Source organism: Octodon degus, unplaced genomic scaffold (assembly GCF_000260255.1).
Source record: "Octodon degus isolate 3935 unplaced genomic scaffold, OctDeg1.0 scaffold00048, whole genome shotgun sequence".
In the NCBI taxonomy this organism is placed as follows: domain Eukaryota; kingdom Metazoa; phylum Chordata; class Mammalia; order Rodentia; family Octodontidae; genus Octodon; species Octodon degus.
The window spans coordinates 9,956,429-9,979,456 of record NW_004524624.1 but is presented as its reverse complement, the minus strand read 5'-3'; the positions used below and the strand labels follow the sequence as shown (position 1 = coordinate 9,979,456).

Sequence of the window (23,028 nt, the reverse complement as noted above, 5' to 3'; positions counted from 1 at the left end):
TTATTTTATTTTTTGGCGGAACTGGGGATTGAACTCGGGCCCTTGCACTTGCCAGGGAAGTGCTTATTCCACTGAGCCATCTCCCCGGCCCCAACAGTGTGCTTTTTAAATAGCTTTTTTCTGAATTCTGAATTGATCCTGAAGAGAAATACAAAGAAGCGGTATAAGATGGGACCTTACCAAAAAATCCTTTTTTAAAAAATCTTTTAATTCTTTTCTTCTTTTTTTCTCCTCTTAGTTCAGCCTTAGAAAAGCTTGAAATTACAGAGGAGGAGTTCCCCCAGGTGAGTGTCTGTGGTATGCAGGAGGGGATGGTTTTTGGAGAGTATAAAAGAAATCACTGACAGAATAGAGCTCAAAGTTAATGGGGTGGGTGGTTTTTTGGTTTGTTTGTTTGTTTGTTTGTTTGTTTGTTTTTTCCGGAACCGGGAATTGAACTCAGGCTCTTGCACTTGCTGGGGAAGCGCTTATTCTAATGAGCCATCTCCCTGGCCCGATGTGTTTGTTTTTTAATACAAGGTAATGGACAAGGTTAGAGGGCCAGGGTGTCCCCCTACAACTTGCTTTTTATAAATTTTATGATTTAAAAAAAAAAAAATTGAGGCTGGGAAGATGACTCAGTGGAATAAGTGCTTCCCTGGCAAGCGCAAGGGCCTGAGTTCAATCCCCGGTTCTGTGCGCCGCACCCCCCATATGATTTTGGTAACTCATCCTTAGAAAATGAGGATGAAATTAAAGTCTTGACTTTGCTACCTAGGTTTAAATTAACTTGAATCTCATTTCTGCCTCCTAATCTCAAGCTCCACATCCTTAATTTTACATCCTTTCCCTTTTCAGTGAGCAACAAACCTCAGAAGATCTGAAACAAGACCCTACTGTCTCTGTGATATCAAGATGTCCGCCCTTGCCCAGGAATGCTCAGTTTTCTTCTTGGTCATCAAAAACAAACAAAAAAGGAGTTTAATATGGAGCTAGAGGAGCTCTCCATCTCCTTCATGAGGAAGAGGCCGTTCTTCCTCATCTTCTGAGTGGGCATTAGTGCCTTGGATGATTGAGGACAGCAGCAGTCTTTCTACTCCAGAGCCAGCTGGCACAGAGTTTTGGCAGGCCAGCCTTGGTTTCCACAGTTGAATTTCTTCAAACTTCTATTGTTTGTACTGGAAGTGGTTTTCCTCCCTTTGTGCACCTTTCACCAGGAGCTGGACTCTTAATTTCCTCAAGATAGACTGGCTGGCACACGATCCCCCTCCTTCCCTCTGGTCCCTGGAGGAAGACCCCTGGCATTGTTGTAAAGGGTTTTGGGGGAATAAGGGTATTTAACCATCTTAGCCTTCTCCTTTTTTCTTTAAAAAGGACAAGAAACGGAGAGCACACAGCACAGTTTCAAGCCAGTTTAAATCAGCTGCAAAAGTCAGATACCTGCCAACAGGGTTCCCACAGATGAGCCCTGGTGTTTGTGAAACAGAGACGTGGTGATTGCTCTGCCAGCAGCAGCAGCTTCTCACCTCCTCATAGGATGATGAAATTCTTAAGGCTGAAGGAATGAGATGCATGGGACATGGGGTCATCTTTGCCCCTTTGTTAAAACAAGGGGCTGCCATGGGCAAGGGGATTAGAGATCTTAGGCAAGACCCCACTCATTGTCAGGCCATAATGGTTACTAATACTTCGCAGTTTGATATGTATTCTAGGCATTTTTCTAAATATGAAGAGTTATCAATAGATTTTGGACCATTCTTCAAAGGAGACTTTGTTCGTCCCATCTTCCCAAATGGTGTTCTGCTATTTGTGGAGCTGAGGTAGACAGAAGTACCTATGTCTCTTGAATAGGCAGTGAGGCAAGAGAAGGTTCTCTTCAGCTCATGGGGGCTGGCAGACACTTACCTTGGTGACTTCATAGCCATGTCTATGTCCTGCTCCCACTCTTTGTGCAGGAATTTGGAATTGAGACCCATAAGCCCTCTCTTGTCCATCTCTGAATTATTGTCCATCCAGTCTGCTCTTGTCAGGGGAAGAAGGCACACTGGTGTCTGCTGCAGATTATTGAAGTTCTAGTTTCTTCTCCATCCCACCCTACTGTGGTAGTAGGTTAGCCTGTACCCCAAGCAACTGTCTATATTAGACACCCCCAGCCAGTTTCTGGCTCCCTGTCTTTGCTGCCATGTTCTTTTTTACAAGAAGAAATGAAACAATTCTTGCTATTTTTTTTTTTCATAATTTACTATTTATGATGTATTTAAGTGTTTTATTCAGGACAGAGTTCTGTAAAAGGTGGGAGGGAATATTTGGGGGAGGGTATAAGGGAAAGGAATGGGGACTCAAACATTTTTATGAAGTGTTACTATTTGCCTCTACTTTGTATTGTTCAGAAATGGCAAATGCAATTTAAAAGTAATAAATATCTGGTTTTAATGTATTAAACTTTCATCAGTTATTTAAGACTTTTTTTCTTCTTTGTTGTTACTCTTGTTCTGCTTTTGTCTTTTTGATTTTGGGGGTTGAACCCAGCAACTTGAACATGCTAAGTAAGTGCTTTACCCCTGTACTATACTTCCTGCCTTTTCCTTTTTTCGTATTTGTCTGTTGCACTTTCTGTCCTTCAGGCTGTTTATGTTAACATCCATTCCAGTTTCTCTTGCTCCAACTTCATTCTAATTGGCTCTCATTACCTACTGTCCAGCCACTTCACCATAATTTAACAGAGATGTGAGTTGAAAGCTCAAAGTTTACTCGGGTTTAAGAAAGGAAGACAAGTTTGATACTGGTTGGCTATAAGTTTCCTGCTTTTCATTCTTCTGAGTGCCTGGCTGTGGGGTTATCACCAATTCATAAAGACTCCTTTCCATGAGGTTGAGTATAGGCTTTTTTTTTTTTTTTTAATGAAACTAGCAAAGAATGAGTTGTGTTTATTCTAAGATAAGGAAGCTTTAGAAAAACATGTTCACTGAACATTGTTGCTTTCCACATCACTGTTCCCTATCCTGTTAAGATCATTTTGTAAGTATGTAGGATGTAGCAGCTACGTCCGGGATAACTGAAGATCAAAAGTAATTGGCTTCAAAACATTATAATGTCCAGGGGGAAACATATACTCAAAAACATTAGAAAAAATTAGATGTGATAAGTGCTAAGGATTGAGACTTTTTCCAAGAATGGTATAAAATATAAAAGTGGAAGGAAATCAGAGGTTATTGTAGGTTGCAAGTATTGGGCAAAGTTTCCTTTCAGCACAAAGACCCAGGACCATGAGAATGGTCTGTTTTAGAGAATAAGAAAGAGATGGTGGTAAGCATAATGGGCTAAGTACTAGTGGAGACAACAGCAGAAATTGGCTGCCTGTTGGCTGAGAAACTTTCGACAGTGGAGAATCATAGAATATTTTTTAAAATGGGACACTTCAGGGCTGGAGGTGTGGTTTAATGGTAAAGTGCTTGCCTCACCTGTGTGAGGTGCTGAATTTGATCCTGCAGAACTGGAAAAAATCTTAACAATGTTCCATTGGAATAGATTAAAAAAGCATACCTGTTGAAGGGTGATGTGGATCAGGAATGATGGTCATAACAATTGGAGAGAACATGAAATGCTTCAGAGAAAAACAACTTTGTGCTAGAAAGATTGGGCTGGAAAGGGCCAGGGAGATAGGCTAGAAGCACAGTGCTTGCATGGCAAGCACAAGGTCCTGAGTTTGATTGCAAGTACCAAAAAACAAACAAAAACTGAAAGATTGAGTTGCAAGGAGAGTTGGGGATCCTTAGCTCTGATTTGGACTTTGCCACAGGCTCAGCCCTCTGGTACCAGAGATTGAACTTTAGACATTGCACTTGCCCTGCAGGTACTTAATGCTACTGAGGCTCAGCCCTCTTGTTTGTTTCTTTTGTCTTCCTTCATTGAGGCAGGATAAGAACGTCTTTTCTGTAATGGAACCTGGATCTGAATATGTTTAAGCCCAAATTGCCTTTAGTACTCTGTTGCTCCTTCATTAGGGCATTAAAACTGAGAAAGGGTTGGGTTAGATCCCCTTGTGATAAAAAGGTCCCTCTAGTGGTAGGCGGCAACAAGTGTTAATAATGCACTAGATTTTTTTTTTTTTTCCTTTGAACTGGGCTTTGAACTCAGGCCCTTGCGCTTGCCAGGCAAGCACTTATTCTACTGAGCCATCTCCCAGGCCCCCATCCACTAGATTTAGATACATAAATCACAGGATAATAAAGTTGGAGATTCTCACTTGGTCTAACTTTTTAAAATTAGGTTTATTGGTACATTTCAAGTACATAATGGTCTAATATTTTAAGTGTATCACTTTCAGTTATTGAGAAATTATTCACATGGTTTGATCCTCATTCTTTCTTTAAAATGTATTTAGGGGGCTGGTGAGATGGCTCGGTGGTCTAAAGCACCTACTTAGAACAAGCTTAGCAAAGCACAGGGACCGCGGTTCGATCCCCCAGCACCACATGCCAGCCAGCCCCCACCCCCGTGGGCTGAGCTGGCCACACACACACACACACACACAAATAAATAAATAAATTTAAAAAAAAATAAAATGTATTTAGGGGCTGGGGAGATGGTTCAGTAGAATAAGCGCTTGCCTGACAAGCGCAAAGGCCTGAGTTCAATACCCGGTTCTGAAAAAAAAAAAAAAAAGAAAAAAAAATGTATTTAGTGGGGCCAGGGAGATGGCTCAGCAGAATAAGCACTTCCCTGGCAAGTGCAAGGGCCTGAGTTTGATCCCTGGTTCCAGAAAAAAAAAAAGTGTTGCGAATACGACACACACAAAGTTCAAAAAAAATGTATTTAGTGCAGGGTCTACAGGGTCTCACTATTCAGATCAGACTCATAGTTATCCTGTTTTCAGCCTCCCAAGGCTGGGATTACAGGTGCACGCCACCATGTTCAGTCTCAACTGCCGACTCAGCGTGTCAGATGGGACTGGCATGGCCTTTATTGCCATGGGTCAAACCCCAGCCCCTGCACTTTGACTAAGCAGGCACTTTGCTGAGCTATCTGGCCGGCCTTTTTTTTTTTTCTGGGAAACAAATGTTTAATGATAAATTGCTCTTTAGGGAACTGGTTACAGAGGCCTTTGAAAACTAAGAACACAACCATGCAGCACAGATCTGAACGAGTTTCTTACCACAACTACCCTGTACTCTATAACCTTTTTCTCTCCAAAATGACCCTCATCTCACATGAAAATTGTTGCCACAGGGAAGCCAAAAATCTAGCTTTGTGGCCAAAAGGAAAAACAGCAATCTATTTGTTAACTGGTAAGAGCACAGAACCCAAAGCCCTTCACTGTGGTGTTTTAGCCTTCTTACTCTTGTTGTTCTTGTCTCTCTACTTCAGCCTGTCCATGTTAGCCCTCAGCAGGTTTGAATAGGCCATCTGAAACTTATTCACTCCTTTAGAGCTCACCACAGTGCTGATCTTCTTTTTCCCATCCGTCGCTCTCAGCAGACATTTGTAATCCGCAGGCTCACAGCCCTCCACAGAACTCTTCTTTGGGATGGATCTGGTTCGATCATCATATTTCTTCAGGGTGATGAACATGCTGCCCGATGTCCGGCACTTCTGGAAGAGCCTGGTCAGCTCGGTCAGGAACTGCTCGCTCTCCAGCAGCACCATCTTGATGAAACAGGATCCAATTCTTCAGTCCCCATTCTTTAAACAAAGATAGGCCAGTTGAAATAGATTCCAGATTAGGGGCTGGAGATATAGCTCAGCAGTCAGATTAAACAGTTAATACTTTGTTTTCCAAGGTCAAAAAAATCAGGTCATTATTAGACCTTTGAAAATCATTTTAAGGGGGCCAAGGAGATGGCTCAGTGGAATAAGCGCTTCTCTGGCGAGCGCAAGGGCCTGAGTTCAATCCCCGGTTCCACAAAAAAAAGAAAAATCATTTTAAAATTTATGACAAGTACGATGGAGCATGCCTGTAATCCTAGCTCTTGAAAATGGAGGCAGGAAGATTGTTGCGAGCTCAAGGCCAGCCTGGGCTACATAATGAGACACTTATCTCTGAAAAAATTATAAAGGATCTGCCTGCTGATTCCAGTTTCTCTTTCCCCTAATCTCCACCCCCAGCTTTATTATTATTATTATTATTATTATTAAAAAAAACTTATTAAAAAAAAAAAAACAACACTTCTTTTTTTGAGACAGTCTCAGTATGTAGTCCAGGCTGGTGGTGACTCTCAGTGCTATTCTGGTGCCAGTGTCCTGAGAGATGGGATTACAGGTGTGAACCACTAAAAAAACAAAACAAAACAAAACAGTTTTTTTTTTTAATTGTGAAAATTTCCAGAATAAAAGAGGAGTATGGTGAACAAACATTACCCTTCAACAACTATCATCATAAATGCTGTCAATCAGTTTTATCTATAAATCCCATCCTCATTTTTTTTTTTTTCTCGGAACCAGATTGAACTTCCATCCTCATTTTCTCTCTGTACCTCCAAAGGATTAAGTTAAATCCTAGGCATCATATCCTTTCTCTTCCACAAGTTCTCCAACATATGATTTAAGAGATAAATCATAATAACCCCACTCCACCAAACTGCAACGCTGAGGACCAAGTACCCAGTGCCTGTGCATGCTGGACAAGTGCTGTACAACTAAGTCCTGATAAAGACCGATACACACACACACACACACACACACACACACACACACACACACACAGAGTCCTGAAAAGGATTCAACACACTCAGTGTAATACTATTCCCAGCCTAAAAATTTAATTCCTTAATATCAAGTATCCAGTCAGTGTTTTAAAGTTGCCAAATTTTTTTTTCTTTTTTTAATAATTTTATTGAGAGCCAAATTGTTTTACAAATAGGTTTTTGATTTCGCTTTGTGGTGCTGGTTATTGAACCCAGGGGCTTGCCTGGCTCTAGGTCTCTTTTTTTGTTTTAGCGCAGTCGCTCTCTCCGGTGGCTCATTACTCCAGTTGTGGCTTTTATTCTGGCTGAGCCTACAACTCCCAGAATGCAACGAGAAGGATGGAGGCAGGACCAGCGTGCCCAGCCAAGGTCTTTGATTGGTGCACACCGCCAGGCCAATTGGAGGAACTTTTCTTAGGCAGTCACGGAACCGGTCGGGAGAGAGGAAGGCAGCAAGATGGTGTTGGAAAGTACTATGGTTTGGTGAGGAACTCCTCGGGCCCGCGGGGGCGGGACTGTGTGTGTATTTTGGGTGTGTGTGGAGGGGGGGGGGTCGCAAAGAACCAAGTCGGTCGAGCCTGGGGTGGGCACGGAGGCCCGACAGGCGAGGTGAGGCCGTGGGGCCGGGAGGGAGCAGCCAGGTCGACTCCCTGAGTCATCCTGGGGCCCGGGGCCCGGTGAGGACCCGCGCTGGTACCCCCCGTACCGGTAGCGGCCGGCAGCCATTGGCTAGCGCATCCTTGCTGTCTTGCCTTACTACAGCGCCGACTTCTCGAGAGCAGCTCCGGGTCTGTCTTTAACCAGCGTCGGACTCAGATGCTAGAAAGAGAGATTATGAATTACTTCACTCACTGTTCTCCAAGTAATGACTTTTCCCTGTATTATTCTCGAAGCGTACAGATGTTTTTTTTTACGTGTCAGTCAATTTATTTACTTTGTTTCACTTAAACTTCATTTCAGATAAATATCCTTTCATATTATAGATGATTGTCAACGAGTTTAAGTGATCTGACCAGTCACACAGCTGCCGGGATTTAAATCTAGGACTAGCTTCCACAAAGGCCCTCATCCCATGAGCTAGCCCTCTTCGGGTCCAGACCTGAGCGGAGTTTTTGAATCCGACTAGAAACCGAGTACATAAATTTGCAGAGTTTCAAGAACTTATAAACGTGAGCATAGAAGATAATACAGAATAGTGCACAAACACCGTTTATAAGGAGCAGACACGCAAGAGATTTCTCTCTTTTGTGGGAGAGGGGACAGCACTCCCAGATAAATACAGAATGCCTAGTTTGATTTGATTTTCTGATGAACAATGAATAATATTAGTATAAAAATCTATCTCTTAGGTGTTGCACCAAAAAAGTTACTTTGTCTGAAATTCAGATTTAATTGGGAGCTATTTTTATTTGCTAACTTTGGCAACTTCTGGGAAGGAATATGTTAGGAGTAGAAAGAGGACAGGATTTGGAACCAAAAAGCATGTGTTTTCTGGTATTTAGTTGTTGCTTGTTCTTGAGAATGTTAGTAAATGTATCGATAAATTGGTGATTTTTGTTTTGTTTTGTTTTGTTTTGCGGAACCGGGGATTGAACTCAGGCCCTTGTGCTTGCCAGGGAAGTGCTTATTCCACTGAGCCATCTCCCCGGCCCCCTATAAATTGGTGATTACAGTAATATCTGTCTGAAATACATCTACAAGTTGTTGATTATAGTAGTATCTACAAGAAAATAAAATATTTGGGGTGGTGTTTTGTAAACTAGAATACTGTTTATGTATTAGTGGCCAAGGCTCTTAAGAATACTCAAAGAAATACCTGATACAGGTAGTAGGTGGTCTCGGTATAAGAAAATATGTCACAAAGTTTTAATGTCAAAACTGTACTTTTGGGGCTGGTGAGATGGCTCAGTGGTCTAAAGCACCTACTTAGAACAGGCTTAGCAAAGCACAAGGACCACGGTTCAATCCCCCAGCACCACATGCCAGCCAGCCCCACCCCCTGGTGGGCTGAGTTGGCCACACACACACACACACACACACACACACAAATAAATAAATAAAATTAAAAAAAAAGATTTCCTATAAAGAAAATTTTCAAAAAAAAACCCCAAAAAACTGTACTTTTGAATAAAATAAAGCAAGAAAATATATTAAAAAAAAAAAAAGAATACTCAAAGAAAAAGTGTGAGCCAGGCATAGTGCACAGCTGTAGTCCCAGCACACAGGCTGAGGTAGGAGAATTGCTGAAGAGTTTGAGGCCAGTCTGGGCTACATAATGAGTTCAAGACCAGCATGGACTACTATCTTGGTTACTTTTCTCTCTCTTTTTTTTTTTTTTTTAATTTTTATTTATTTATTTATTTTTATTTTATATGGAACCGGGGATTGAACTTAGATCCTTGCGATTGCCAGTCAAGCACTTATTCTACTGAGCCATTTCCCCGGCCCAAAGTGTTTTTTTTTTTTTTTTGCGGAACCGGGGATTGAACTCAGGTCCTTGAGCTTGCCAAGGAAGCACTTACTCCACTGAGCCATCTCCCCTGGTTACTTTTCTCTTGCTGGGACAAAAATACCTGACACCCAAAATGAAGGAAGGAAAGGTTTAGCTTACAGTGGAGGTTTCAGTCCATACTCGGCTGGCTTCAAGGCAGAGTGGCATGTGGCAGAGAGCAGCTTTTTGTGGTGTTAGAAACCAGCAAAGAGGAGCAGCTGCCGTGGCAGCTAGCAAGCCCCTCTCTCTTTATATTACATACAGATTACCCACCCAGGGCAGATGTAGCACTCATACCCATAATCCCAGCATTGAATCATGAATGAATCACGAACTCTAGAAGCCACCCCAATGACTGCATGAGGCTTTGGGGGGACAGCTAAAACACTTAAAAGAAAAGATGTGGGAGGAGCCTGGAAGGGACATACACTAAAGTTGAGAGAAGCCATTAGAGCATTACAGGTATGTGTGGTGGCGATGGTGGTGAGGCAGATACAGACCTGCTGAAGTTTAAATATCCAGCATGCTGGAAGGTAGGGAGTAGACCAAGGAATGTTATATGTTACATGTAATTTAAGTTTGTTCGCTTTTTGTTTTTGAAAGTTAGATGGGATCAGGCAGAAGACCGTGTATGTCAAACTGAGGTTGCTGCCTACCTTCTGTAGAAGGCTATTAAAATCCAGTGAATGGTGGAGGCATACTTAATTAGAAAATGGCATTTAGCCCAGCACTCTGAGAGGCTGAGGTGGGAGGATTGCAAGTTCCATCCCAGATCAAGCAACAGTTATTGAGAGCCTGTCTCAAAAATAAAATTAAAAAAGCTGAGGATGAACTCAGTGCAAAGACTCTGAGTTCAATCCCAAGCACCCCCCCCTTCTATGTGGCATCATGGCATTTAAGAATATTGATCTGAATTGATGTGTAAGAGGAAAGATTAGGACAAGAGAGACATACTGACATTGAATTATAATGGCGCGAGAGCGGAATAATGAGGACCATCCCTGTCTCCTATAAAGCTTCACTTTGCCAGCATCGGAATTTTCTAGAGGAATTTGACTTCCTAGTCTGTGTTTGACTTTCCTTTTAAATTTGCTGGGCAAGGAAGTCTAGTGACTTGTGTTTTTTGTGTTCACTCCCTCTCAGTGCTGGAAATTTTTTTTTTTTTTTTTAAATTGTGTGTGTGTGTGTGTGTGGCCAGCTCAGCCCACCAGGGGGTGGGGCTGGCTGGCATGTGGTGCTGGGGGATCGAACCGTGGTCCCTGTGCTTTGTTAAGCTTGTTCTAAGTAGGTGCTTTAGACCACTGAGCCATCTCACCAGCCCAGTGCTGGAAATTGAACCCATAATGTCATACATGCTAGAGAAGGACTCTGCCATTGAACTACATCCTCAGCAGCTGCAGTCCCTTTTTTTTTTTAAATTTTTTTTATTATTTTAATTTGTGTGTGTGTGTGTGTGTGTGTGTGTGTGTGTGTGGCCAGCTCGGCCCACCAGGGGGTGGGGCTGGCTGGCATGTGGTGCTGGGGGATTGAACCGTGGTCCCTGTGCTTTGTTAAGCTTGTTCTAAGTAGGTGCTTTAGACCACTGAGCCATCTCACCAGCCCTGCAGTCCCTTTTTAAAAAGGTCTTGGCCAAGTGTGGTGTATTCCTGTAATCCCAGCACTTGGGAGGCTGAGGCAGGTACATTGCCACAAGTTCAAGGCACAGCCTGAACTATACAGCAAGATCCTGTTTCATAAACAGAAAAGTCTTACTATGCTGCTTGAAGAGATCCTGTAGGGGCAGGGGATACAGCTCTGTGGCAAACCTCTTATTCAGCATGTGAGAGGTGCTCAGTGCAATCTCTAGTATTGCAAGGAAAAAAAAACGGAGAGGCTTTCTTGCCTGGGCTTCTAAGATTGTGTGTGTGTGTGTGTGTGTGTGTGTGTGTGTGTGTGTGTGTTACTGAGGATTGATCCCAGCCTTTATTTTGTTTTGAGGGGGAGTCTCACTAAGTTGCCCAAGCTGTGCTTGAATTGGGATCCTTCTGCTTCAGCTGCCTCAGCTTCCTGAGTAGCTGAGGTGTGTGCCAGTATACCCAGCTTGTTTTCTCCTTTAAAATGAAGATTCATGGAATGGTTGACAAATACCTTAAGCTTTTATTTTGATGCGCATTTTTTTGGGAGGGTATTTGCACACTGTTTACAAAAGTTATTGCAGATGGGTATATTATTCCATTCATACCAAGCTCAAGATTGGGAAAACTGAAACATGTCTTTTAGGGATGTATACACAGGCATAAGGCACCTATGTTTCTACTCCCCAAAATCCATACCCTCTCACAGGTTATAATTCATGGCAAGAGGGAGAACTGCTGCCTTTTCCACTTGTCAGTTTTACCTCACAAGCCTCCTGTCTTACTTGTAACACAACTTCCCAGCCTCACCTTTCTGCTGGTGTTGCCCATAGCCCTTAATCTCTGTAGCCCTCCCTTCTAAACCTATTCAAATGCCCCCGGGGCGCGCTGAGACAGCCTCGCTGGGTGCAATTGAGGCTGGGTGGGGGTGCGGGCCAGCTTTTGGGAGGCTGTAAACAGGCAGATCACTATGAGTCTGATGTACTAGTGAGACCCTGAACGCCCTGTAAACCCTTCCCTAAAAAATACAAAAATAAATTAATAAACCTATTCAAAACCTTTTCTGTACAGTATTTGGACTTCCACTTCATTAGACCTTGAGAGACATTTCTTCTCTGCTGGGAGAATTGAAAATAGTGTATCAGTGAAGGAAGAGTTGCTTGCATGGGCAGTGGAGTCAGCCGTGACTTCCTTTGCTTATTTGCTCAGAGGCATGTGCTATAAGAATTAGTCTTTGGGGCTTGTGGGTTAGCTCAGTTGTTTAAAGCGCCTGCTTGCAGAAACCCAGTCAGGCAAAGAGGGCTGTGGTTTGATTCCCATCTCCACATGCCGCACCAGGCCCACCCTTAAGGCAGCCTGAGCCAGCCAAAAAAAATTAGTCTTTGTTTCATGCTCCTACTGTTAGGTGCTGCGCTGCCCTTTTCTGTGCATTTAATCCTGGAGACAACTCTGTGGGGATGGGTGCATTAAACCCCACTTTACAGGTGAAGTAACTGAACCTTACAGAAATTAAGCACCTTCCTTAGGATCATAGAATTAGAAAATAGGAATGAGAGTTGAGTTTGCCTACATTGTTTTTTCTGCTTGTTTTCCAGTAGTTTCTTCCTTTTATTTTCTTCCTAAAGAAGGATCTTGCTCTGTGATTAAGGCTGTCCTTGAACACATGGCAGTCATCCTACCTCAGCCTCAAAGTGTTGGGATTATAGGCATGTGCCACCATACCCGTTGTTCCGTAGCTTCTTTAAGTACCTCTGTTTATCATTTTTGGTTTGCGTTTATTGCCAGACAAAGCATTCTAAAAGAATTTTCCCCAAGTTGGTGTTTTGCTTGCCAGTAGAAATGAGGTGTCTCATTTGAGCACTGCTTCCTTAGTGATTCTAGCACAAGTAGGCTCACTAACTGCTACAGATCAGGGCGTCTCAGAGTCATCAAGATTTGATCCACTGCCATAATCCCAGTGTACTGGGAGACTGAGGCTGAAGGATTCCAAGTTCAAGCCCAGGCTTAGGCAATTTAGCAAGACCCTATAAAGAAGGGTCTGGACTTGAATTTCAGTGGGAAAAGTTGGAGTAAATCTCCAGTACTGCAAAAGCAGCAACAACAGAAAAGAATTTATCTGCTGTAGAGACTTATGTAACTACTTCAGGTGCCTGTCTTTTGATCTCTGGGAAATTGGAATTTATATTTTATACTACCTGAATTTTTTTAGAATGTGAAAAGTTTCAGGGATAGGACAGTAGGTGAGATGCCAAATTATTTTTGTCCTTTAGTGCAGCTGTGGAAGCTGTTGAACATTTCATAAGTTTTTTGGTTTTTTTTTTCCTTCTTTGAGATAGCGATGTAGTTCAGGCTGGCCTTGAACTCACTATGTAGCCCAGTCTTGAATTTGTGGTAATCTTCTTGCTTTAACCTCCTGAGTACTGGGATTACAGGCATGCACCACCACACCCATCTTAATCAGATTATTGTGCTTTATTGCACTCAGTGGGTGTTATTTTAAAATATTTTTCATTTTCTTCTGTACATTTCAAATACCCCTTTTAATAGTGGACTTTAAAGTACTCATCAGTGATAAAGCTTAAGGACAAAGTGGTACATTACTAGGTTGTTTTTGGTGGTTATAAGGAGCACTTACAGAGTTAAAAACTTTTTTCCTCTTCTGGTCATTCTGGGTAATAGGTAGTATAGTAACAAATCTGAGTAATGTCCTAGTCCTTGGGAGGCTGAGACTAGAGGATTTTGAGTTAGAAACCTACATACTGAGACCCTGTCTCAAAACCCAAAAGAAAATAAAACAAGAAGTAAAAAGAAGGGCCAGGGAGATGATTCAGTAGAATAAGCGCTTCCCAGGGCCGAGGAGATGGCTCAGTAGAGTAAGTGCTTGCCTGGCAAGCACAAGGGCCTGAGTTCAATCCCCAGTTCCACAAAATGAATGAATGAATGAATGAATCAATGAATGAATGAATGAAAGAGTGCTTCCCTAGCAAGTGCAAGGGCCTGAGTTCAATCCCTGGTTCCACCAAAAAATAAATAAATAAATAAATAAATAAATAGATAAATAAAATAAAAAGAATTAAGATGTGTTATGTGCATGTATCAACTCCCTGTGATGACTGTAATCATTATGTACTGCAAATGTGTTAATAAAAAATTAAAGCTAGGTGTGGTGGAATTGCAGCCTCCCTGTAATTCCAGCGTGGTGGGAGGCTGAGGCAGGAGGATTATCATGAGTTCATGGCCAGCCTGAACTACATAGCAAGGCTCGTGAAAAACAAAATAAAAAAGGCTCTTGTCTTTTATATATTGTATATAAAAAGATTTTTTAAAAATGCTGCTGATGATTCTGTGTTCTACAAAGACAGGCCCTATGCTTTCCTACAGTGTACCTCTCCCAAAAGATGCTGAACAGGGTCTCGGAACTGGTGGGCAGAAAACATTGAAGAGGGTATCAGGGAGACCCTACATTTCTCTTTCTCCACCCATCCTACAGTGTGGACAACAGTGAGTATATGCGCAATGGCGACTTCCTCCCCACTCGGCTGCAGGCACAGCAGGATGCTGTCAACATCGTGTGTCACTCAAAGACCCGCAGCAACCCTGAGAACAACGTGGGCCTCATCACACTGGCCAAGTATGTGTATGTGGCATGGGGAGGAGGGGGTGGGAGTGGCTGGTTTTGTCCTAGGCGTGCTCGTCACACCTGTAGGCAGATTCTGTGATGCCTTTTTTTAAAAAAACGATTTTCTTTTTTGGTACCAGGAATTAAACTCGGGCCTTGTGTTTGCCAGGCAGGTACTGTGCCACTGAGCTACATTCCCCAACCTTGTTTTTTTTTGAGACAGGGTCTTGCTGTGGTAGTTCTGGCTGACCTTGAGCCCAGGTTGGCCTCAGACTTGCACTGATCCATGTGCCTCAGCCTCTAGAGTGCTGAGATTGCAGGCACACATCACCACAACCAGACTGCACTGCTTTTGTGTGTTCTCAAGGAATGAACCCAAGACCTAGTGCATGCTTGGCAGGTGCTCTGCCACTGAGCTATATCATCAGCTCTCACAGTAGTTTTTTGTTTTTTTTTTTGGCAGAACCAGGGATTGAACTCAGGCCCTTGAGCTTGCCAGGCAAGCACTTATTCTACTGAGCCATCTCCCGCTCTCCCCCACCCTGTTTTTTTTTTTTTTAAACAGTGCATTTTAAGGTCAGGGTTGGGTGTAGAGCATTTGCCTACAATGATGGAAAAGGCCCTGGGTTCAATCCCCAGCACGGTAAAAAGGGAGAAAAAAATCAAAAGATTTGGATTAAAGCCTCTAGACATACATCATACATCCTCTTTGCCTGGAAGTGATCTGCTTAGGAACTGATAATCTTCAGGTGAGTACCCTTCAACCCATTGCAACTATTGTTTGCTGAAAATAAGTGTAGACATGGAAAGGATGGGAGGACACAGAGTAGCATTTAGTTATGGTGGGGGAGCCTCAGGGCCCTTAGAGGATGAGAGGAGTTAGGGCAAAACATTGGCAGACCTGTGAAGGGAATTTTCTTATGTCCTTATCTTCTCTGTCTGTGGTGGCTATTAAACACTAGGCATGTGACTGAGAAGAAGAGTTTACGGTATCAAGGTCTCTAAAGAAAAAAAAAAGCAGAAGACCCAGTACTATTATGGACTACTGGACTCTTTTAGAATATTTTGCTGAGTTAACACACCTATAATATTCAAATAATGGAACTAAACAAAAAGAGGGGATACAGATGAATGTCCATTTTGTATCTGTGTATTCAAAATGGTTAGGATAGATTCATAGTTACATTCTCTTAATGAATAGAGGGATTTGTTCTAATAGTGTTTGTAAATAGGATATCAAGTCTCCATCTTGTACAGCAAAAAACCACTAGGAAAAGAGTATGCAATGTGTTAATTATTGAAACTGTCCTACCAATTTGCTTTGAAACTGTCTCATTGCTATTTGTTTCTCAATAAAATTATGGGGAAAAAAAGGATGGGATGTAGCTCGGTGATAGTGTTTGCCCTGTGCAAAACCCTTCATTTTGTCACAAGTACTGCAAAAAAAAAAAATTAGGGATTAAAAACAACCAATTTTTTTGCTGAATATAATAGTACATACCATTGGGGAGATACCTTATTGACATAAGTGCGTGCCCAGCAAGTGTAAGGTCCTGAGTTTGATCCCCGCTACCAAAAAAAAAAAAAAAATTAATAGTAATACATACTTAGAATCCCAGTACTTGGGTGGGGGCTGGGTCAAGAGGGTTAGATAGTGAGATTCTATCAAAAAGAACCAAATAAGAGTCAGATACTTGGGGGGGTATTCCTGCTGACGTGAGCTCTTTGAAATGTGGCCGTCCCAGTGACTGTGAAGTGCTGACCACCCTCACCCCTGACACCGGCCGCATCCTCTCCAAGCTCCACACAGTCCAACCCAAGGGCAAGATCACCTTCTGCACTGGTATCCGTGTGGCCCACGTGAGTCCTGCTGGTCCCCATGATTGTCTCCCTTTTCTTTGAGGTTCTGTCACCAACACCATTCATCTCTGGACTCCTGAGCTAGAGCCAGAGCAGGGGGCAAGAAGGGCCCTTAGGGAGTACTTGGAGAGAAAAGCTATGGTGAGATAGATCCCAGGATCCAGGAGAACTATGAATGTTAGAATTGAGATCTCTAGAATTGAGGGTTTCTGTCCATCCCCAGGTGGCACAACAGTGGGGAGGGTTGGATTTCACTGGAGTGCTTTGGTAGATGTGCAGTACATAAGACTAAGGAGCAAGCGACAGAGGGAAGAGCTAGGTGACTCCTTGGGTTGACTCTGCAAACTTCCTCCTCCTTCACCAGCTGGCTCTGAAGCACAGGCAGGGCAAGAATCACAAGATGCGCATCATTGCCTTTGTGGGGAGCCCTGTGGAGGACAATGAGAAAGATGTGAGTCCAAGGGCTGGGTGTGGGGGCCCTCTTGTGGATGGGGAGTGTAGTCTTTCACACTTGGCCCAGCCCAGCTTAGACACTGGATCATCATGGGAAAGGCAGGTCTCAACTCATTGTTTTTGGTGGGGGCCGTGCAAGGTCAGCAGATGGCTATGGATTGGAGGGCAGTGTCTCGTCTTCCTTCATAAGGAATAGATATCTTGATATTTTTTTTTTCCTTCCTTTTTTCCCAGTTGGTGAAACTGGCTAAACGCCTTAAGAAAGAGAAAGTGAATGTTGACATTATCAATTTTGGGGAAGAGGTGAGTCAGGACTAGAGGGTATTGATTTGGTTATGAAAGAAACAGTCTTTCCCAGGGGAGGGTGTGTACCAGAAAAGCTACAAATTGGAGTTGCAGGATATGTGTGTGTGTGTGCGTGTGTGCGTGTGCCTGTTATATGTTCTTCTTTCTCTAGGAGGTGAACACAGAGAAGCTAACAGCCTTTGTAAACACACTGAATGGCAAAGATGGCACCGGTTCTCATCTGGTGACAGTTCCTCCTGGGCCCAGCCTGGCTGATGCACTAATCAGTTCTCCCATTCTGGCTGGCGAGGGTGGTGCCATGCTGGGGCTTGGTGCCAGTGACTTTGAATTTGGAGTAGATCCCAGTGCTGATCCTGAGCTGGCCCTGGTAAGCCAATATGAACCCCAGGTAAAGCCCAGGGCTTTTGTTCCCCGCTGCCGCCTGTATGATAGGGCTGGACAGTCCCAGAGCTCTTACTCATTTTCCAAGGCTTTTGCTCCCTTTTGCCTGTAATTCTGTCTGCTCTCTAGGGACACCAGTGTCAGACTGTTTCTTACCCTCTTCTGAGTAAACCCCAGGTTCCTCCCAGATCCTGCCTTTTTCCCATACCACTGCTTCCCCTGCAGTTTCTTCCTCACATGATAAGCCAGTTACTGCCCCTTTCCCAGCCCCTCAGCTGACTCCCCAGTGACCTACGACTGACACTGGGAAATGTCTGATCTTGCTCTATCCTTTTCCAGGCCCTTCGTGTTTCTATGGAAGAGCAGCGGCAGAGGCAGGAGGAGGAGGCCCGGCGGGCAGCCGCAGCCTCTGCAGCTGAGGCTGGGATTGCTACTACTGGGACTGAAGGTGAAAGAGGTGGAATCTGAAGTCCTGGGACCTAAGGGGGCTAAACACTGGGAGTTGGAGGAAGGCATTGCAGTGGATGTGGGGGAGCAAGGGATTCTGGGAGTGCTGGGCTGAAGAAACTGAGGGGTTGGGTCTGTGTGGAGTGTGGCACCAGTTCTACCTTGCAGCCCTTCCTCCTTTTCCCAGACTCAGATGATGCCCTGCTGAAGATGACCATCAGCCAGCAGGAGTTTAGCCGTACTGGGCTTCCTGACCTAAGCAGTATGACAGAGGAAGAACAGATCGCTTATGCCATGCAGATGTCCTTGCAGGGAGCAGGTGAGTCAGATCAGCTTGGTCTGTGGTGGGACAGAGGTGAAGTGGGTGGTGGAACTGAGCAGGCTGCCCTCCTTTCCTCAGAGTTTGGTCAGGCAGAGTCAGCCGACATGGATGCCAGTTCAGCCATGGACACCTCCGAGCCAGCCAAGGTGAGGCCAGCAGTGACCCCCCAGACCCCACCATGCTTAAGATCCCCTTGTGTTCAGGGTCTCGGCCCACAGCCTGGGGCCCATCCTCTCAGGTTTCAAGGAGGAGGAGCAGAGCAGCTCGCGATGTGTTTTTCTTGTGTGTGAACTTTGCTAAGCCAACAGAATAACTGACCAGAGCGGCAGCAACATCCCAGTGTTGTGAAATTGCCCTTGCTGGTGGGAGCAGTCTGGATAGCCCTTGTGGATACTATTTCCCCCAAAGGACAAGAAGAGGGTCTGGGAAAAAGAAAAAGGAATAGGTGGGTGGTAGTAAGAAACCTGAGTGTGTTGGCTTCTGCTTTTTCCCTCTAAGTGCAGTTAGCAGAGTTCTTAGGCATCTTCTCTGTGTGGTCAGTAGTAAAGGCGAGTTTTCATGTCTTCCTTGGGAGGTGCCCTAGCCCTACACTGTCAGGAGGAGGGCAGGCTAGGACAAGGGCAGCTCCTTTCTTATCTACTCCCTGCCCTGAGCTGACACTGCCTGTCTCCAGGAGGAGGATGATTATGACGTGATGCAGGACCCAGAGTTCCTTCAGAGTGTCCTAGAGAACCTTCCAGGCGTGGATCCTAACAATGAAGCCATCCGAAATGCCATGGGCTCCCTAGCCTCCCAGGCCACCAAAGATGGCAAGAAGGACAAGAAAGAGGAGGAGAAGAAGTGAGACTGGAGGGAAAGGGTAGCTGTGCCTGCCCCGAGGGAACTTTTGGGGGGGACGGGGCAGGATGTAGGGTTAGGTGTGTCCTCTGTAACCCTTACAGCCTAAATAAAGCTTAGCAAGGTTTTTTCCTTATTTGGTTCACACATTAGTAGCTCTGTGTGTGGGAGGAGGAACATGGCTTGGTGGAGCTCCTTCCCTGTTGGGTTCTCTGTCTCCACTTGCTGCTGTTCAAATCTGACCAGCTTCCCTTCCTTCCAGCTCTTCTCTGTGACAGATGTTCCTCACACTGTACCACCCTGGGGTTGTTTCACTTTGTATTAAGAGAACCTTTGAGGGGCTGGAGAGATGGCTCAGTGGTCTAAAGCACCTACTTGGAGCAAGCTTGGCAAAGCACAGGGACCGCGGTTCAATCCCCCAGCACCACATGCCAGTCAGCCCCGCCCCCTGGTGGGCTGAGCTGGCCACACACACACACACACACACACAAATTAAAAAAAAAAAAAAAAAAGAACCTTTGAGAACTTTTTTTTTTTCCTTAGGGAAGGGTCTACAGGGTGTTTAGGGTCTCACTACTAGATCGGACTCATAGTAACCTGCCTGTTTACAGCCTCCCAAGAGCTGGGATTATAGGCATACACCACCACTCCCAGTCTCAATTGCTGTCTCAGCGTCCCCTGGGGGCAGGGCCAGCATGGCAGGCCTAGGGATTGAACCCTGGCCCCTGTGCCTGCTTGCAGGTGCTTTAATCTACTGGCCTAGAACTGGCATTAGTGAATGATCCATATGCCGGGACGTGCCTAGAGAGAAGTGAATGCAGAATTGGTCTTTGGGTAAGCTCTGGAGGTAAATTAAGAGCCCTCCAAAGGGTAAGAAGCTCATGGGCCAATAAGGATGTGATGGGATGATTCTAGGTCACAGGAGCTGCATGTGCTAGCATGGCTGAGACCTATTCGAGGGTCTGAGCTAAAACCAGCTGGACGAGTGCCCAGGATACCAAGGAAGTGTTTGGGCCCCACTTTTTTTTTCTTTTTTTGGCAGAACCAGGGATTGAACTCAGACATTACACTTGCCAGGGAAGTGCTTATTCCACTGAGCCATCTCCCTGGCATCAGGGCCCCACTTTCACAGTGGAATCAGTGAAGCCACAGGATAGGACATGGTGCATCTTTATTGAGCATAAAATGCAGAGGAGTGTTTTCTTGTCTTCCTGAATGCTAGAGCCAACCACCTGTGTGGAAAGAGCCAGAAGACTGGAATACAGGTCCTATTGTGGCTTGCTGGGCAGGTTCTGCCAACACATGGCTTTGCTTGGAGTACTGCATGCAGGTCCGCAAGAGAGGGAGTGACTGATGCTTTTATAACGATACCTAAAAGTCCTCAGTGATAGTGTTTCTTACAAGTCATATTTGGTTTTTAGAATAGTCTTTTAAGCCAGGTGTGATAGCACACTCTTGTAATCCCAGCTATTCAGGAGGTTGAGGCAGGAGGATCACAAGTACAAGGTCAGCCTGAGTAATTTAGCAAGACCTTCAGAATTTTAAAAAAGGGCCAGTGATGTAACTAATTCTATGGTAGAGCTTTTGCCTAGCATGCATAAGGCTCTGGGTTCAAAGCCCCATATAGGATAAAAGAAATCCTATAAAAAGTCACTGATGGTGAGATGACTTAGTGGTCTAAAGCACCTACTTAGAACAAGCTTAGCAAAGCACATGGACCGCGTTTCAATCCCCCAGCACCACATGCCAGCCAGCCCCACCCCCTGGTGGGCTGAGCTGGCCACACACAGACACTAAATAAATAAATATTAAAAAAAGTCACTGATACTATACTGAATGTCACATTACAACTAACTGGTAAAACACTATTGTGTATTAAGTTTTAATTTTTTGAGCCAGAATGATGGCGTTTTAAAATGTTGCAATGAATAAATGTTAAAATAAAAAAAAAAGGGGGGTCTGGAGAGATGGCTCAGTGGTCTAAAGCACCTACTTGGAGCAAGCTTGGCAAAGCACGTGGACTGTGTTTCTATCCTCCAGCACCACATGCCAGCCAGCCGCGCCCCCTGGTGGGCTGAGCTGGCCACACACACACACACACACACACACACACACACACAATAAATGTTAAAATAAAAAAAATAAAATGTTGCAATGTTTTATCCATGCTCTTAAAATGTTGCAATGTTTTATCCATGCTCTTAAGTGTCCCCTCACTTTTTTTAGTCTCACTGTGTAGTTCCACTTAGCTTCTGAAAGTGCAGCTCAGGCTGGCCTTAAAGGCAAGATCTTCCGCCTTGGTCTCGTGAGTACTGGAGTGACAGATGGTTGCTGCAATGGCCAGTTTTTGTTTTTTTTCATGGCCTGTTTTGACACCTTTGAGCTGCCTTTTTGGGTTTTCTCTGCTCATTCTTAAACTACTAGTCCAGTCATGGTGAACCTGTGGCACACGAGCTGAAGTGGGATGTATTGGAAACTCTAAAATGTTTGCCATTGCTGCACTGCTGTCAGCCCCAGCCTGGACTTTCTTCCTTCTCTAGCCACTCTTTCAGTGCTGCACTCTCTGAAGATTAATGTCGCTCACATTTTCACATGACTCTTGCATCTAAAGCTTCAACCTGTGTCCTCTTCCAGTATCTCAAAGCGATAGAGTAGTCACCAGCCCTTTTTGTAATTTATATTTTGAGACAGAATCTCTAAGGAGCTGAATTGCCCAAGTTGGTCTTGAACATGTAGTCCTTCTGTCTCAGCTTTACAGAGTGCCTTCAGCAAGTCATTTTCTTTTAAGCATATGTTTTGTTAAAAAGCATATGTAGTTTGTAGTCACACATGGTGACACAGGGCTGTAATCTCAGCAGTTTGGTAGAGTAAGGCAGAGTATTTAAGTTGGAATCCACCTTGACAATGTAGCAATTTAATGAGACTGTCTCAAAAATTAAAGGGTTAAGAATATAGCTTAATTCACAGACTTTGGGCTCTGTTCCAGAACTCTTGATCATGTGTCATTACAAATAATATATATATTTTTTAAATTTTATTTATTTATTTTGTGTGTGTGTGGCCAGCTCAGCCCACCAGGGGGCGGGGCTGGCTGGCATGTGGTGCTGGGGATTGAACTGTGGTCCCTGTGCTTTGCTTAGCTTAGCTTGTTCTAAGTGGGTGCTTTAGACCATTGAGCCATCTCACCAGCCCACAAATAATATTATTTCTACCCCCCTCCCCGGGAACCGGGGATTGAACTCAGATCCTTGCATTTGCCAGTCAAGTGCTTATCCTACTGAGCCATCTCCCCGGCCCCTACAAATAATATTATTTCAAAAGGAAAATATATAGCTGGGAGTTGTACAGTCCTATAATCCCAACACTTTGAGAGGATGAGGCAGGAAGATGAAAAGTTTGAGCTCAGCCTGTGCAGCTTAACTGATTTAGCAAGATTGTGTCTCAACATTTTAAAAGTTTATGGCTGAGGAGGTAGATCAGGTAGTCTAATCCCCTGCCCGGCAAGCATAAGGATCTGAGTTCGATCCTGGTACCACATGTTGTACTGGTCCCAGGACCCTGGATGCCCCATGCCCACCCTGAAACCGGACCTGGAGGGTCACACGTGTAATCCCAGCACTGGGGAAACTGAGACAGTAAGAACACTACAGGTCCAAATTGCATAGGAGACCCTGTTCTGTAAACAATGATTTAGAATTACTAAAAGGCAAGGGATATAGCTCAGAGGATCCCTGCGTTCAGACCTGTATACCTACATACACCAAGTAAATAGGAAAAGTGAGTAGGTGGTAAAAGTGTCTCTCAGCTGGTATTTAGCTCAGTGGTACAGCGCCTGCTTGGCAAACATGTCCTGAGTTTAATTCTGGAACCCCTCCAAGGGGGGGGAAAAAAAAGCCAACAAAAGTATGTTTCTCATTTGCCTGGTTTTTTCTTTCCTTCCTTTCTTTTTTCTTTTTTTTTTCCTTCCTTTCTTTTTTCTTTCTTTCTTTTTTTTTTTTTTTTTTTGGTACAGGGTTTCACTATGCAGCTCAGACTCT

At 44.2% G+C, this 23,028-nt stretch overlaps 2 protein-coding genes and 1 pseudogene across 6 annotated transcripts in view; 2 read left to right on the top strand and 1 right to left on the bottom strand.

Annotated features, from left to right (window-relative positions):
* Pip5k1a (phosphatidylinositol-4-phosphate 5-kinase type 1 alpha) overlaps positions 1–2,409 on the top strand; it is a 60,427-nt gene extending 58,018 nt beyond the window's left edge. For all 3 annotated transcript variants that reach the window (XM_023716438.1, XM_023716439.1, XM_023716437.1), the window contains 2 exons: positions 239–284; positions 838–2,409. In XM_023716438.1, coding sequence (XP_023572206.1) covers positions 239–284; positions 838–840 — 49 coding nt within the window. In that variant the 3' untranslated portion in view covers positions 841–2,409. The remainder of the gene's footprint in view (positions 1–238; positions 285–837) is intronic.
* Positions 2,410–5,337: 2,928 nt separating this feature from the next.
* On the bottom strand, positions 5,338–5,652 carry LOC111817074 (annotated as a pseudogene).
* A 1,385-nt stretch (positions 5,653–7,037) lies between these two features.
* On the top strand, positions 7,038–19,136 carry Psmd4 (proteasome 26S subunit, non-ATPase 4). Of its 3 annotated transcripts, none has more exons than XM_004632370.3 (10): positions 7,038–7,145; positions 14,257–14,397; positions 16,131–16,245; positions 16,610–16,696; positions 16,933–17,001; positions 17,156–17,371; positions 17,725–17,842; positions 18,020–18,151; positions 18,233–18,300; positions 18,828–19,136. In XM_004632370.3, exons 1-10 carry the CDS (start codon positions 7,120–7,122, stop codon positions 18,996–18,998), a joined length of 1,143 nt encoding a protein of 380 aa, XP_004632427.1. In that variant the 5' UTR covers positions 7,038–7,119; the 3' UTR covers positions 18,999–19,136. The 3 variants fall into 3 exon arrangements, with proteins under 3 accessions (XP_004632427.1, XP_004632428.1, XP_023572208.1); XM_004632371.3 differs by having other exon boundaries at positions 7,060–7,145; positions 17,725–17,833; positions 18,828–19,119; XM_023716440.1 differs by lacking the exon at positions 16,933–17,001 and having other exon boundaries at positions 7,092–7,145; positions 18,828–19,023.
* The last annotated feature ends 3,892 nt before the right edge of the window (positions 19,137–23,028 follow it).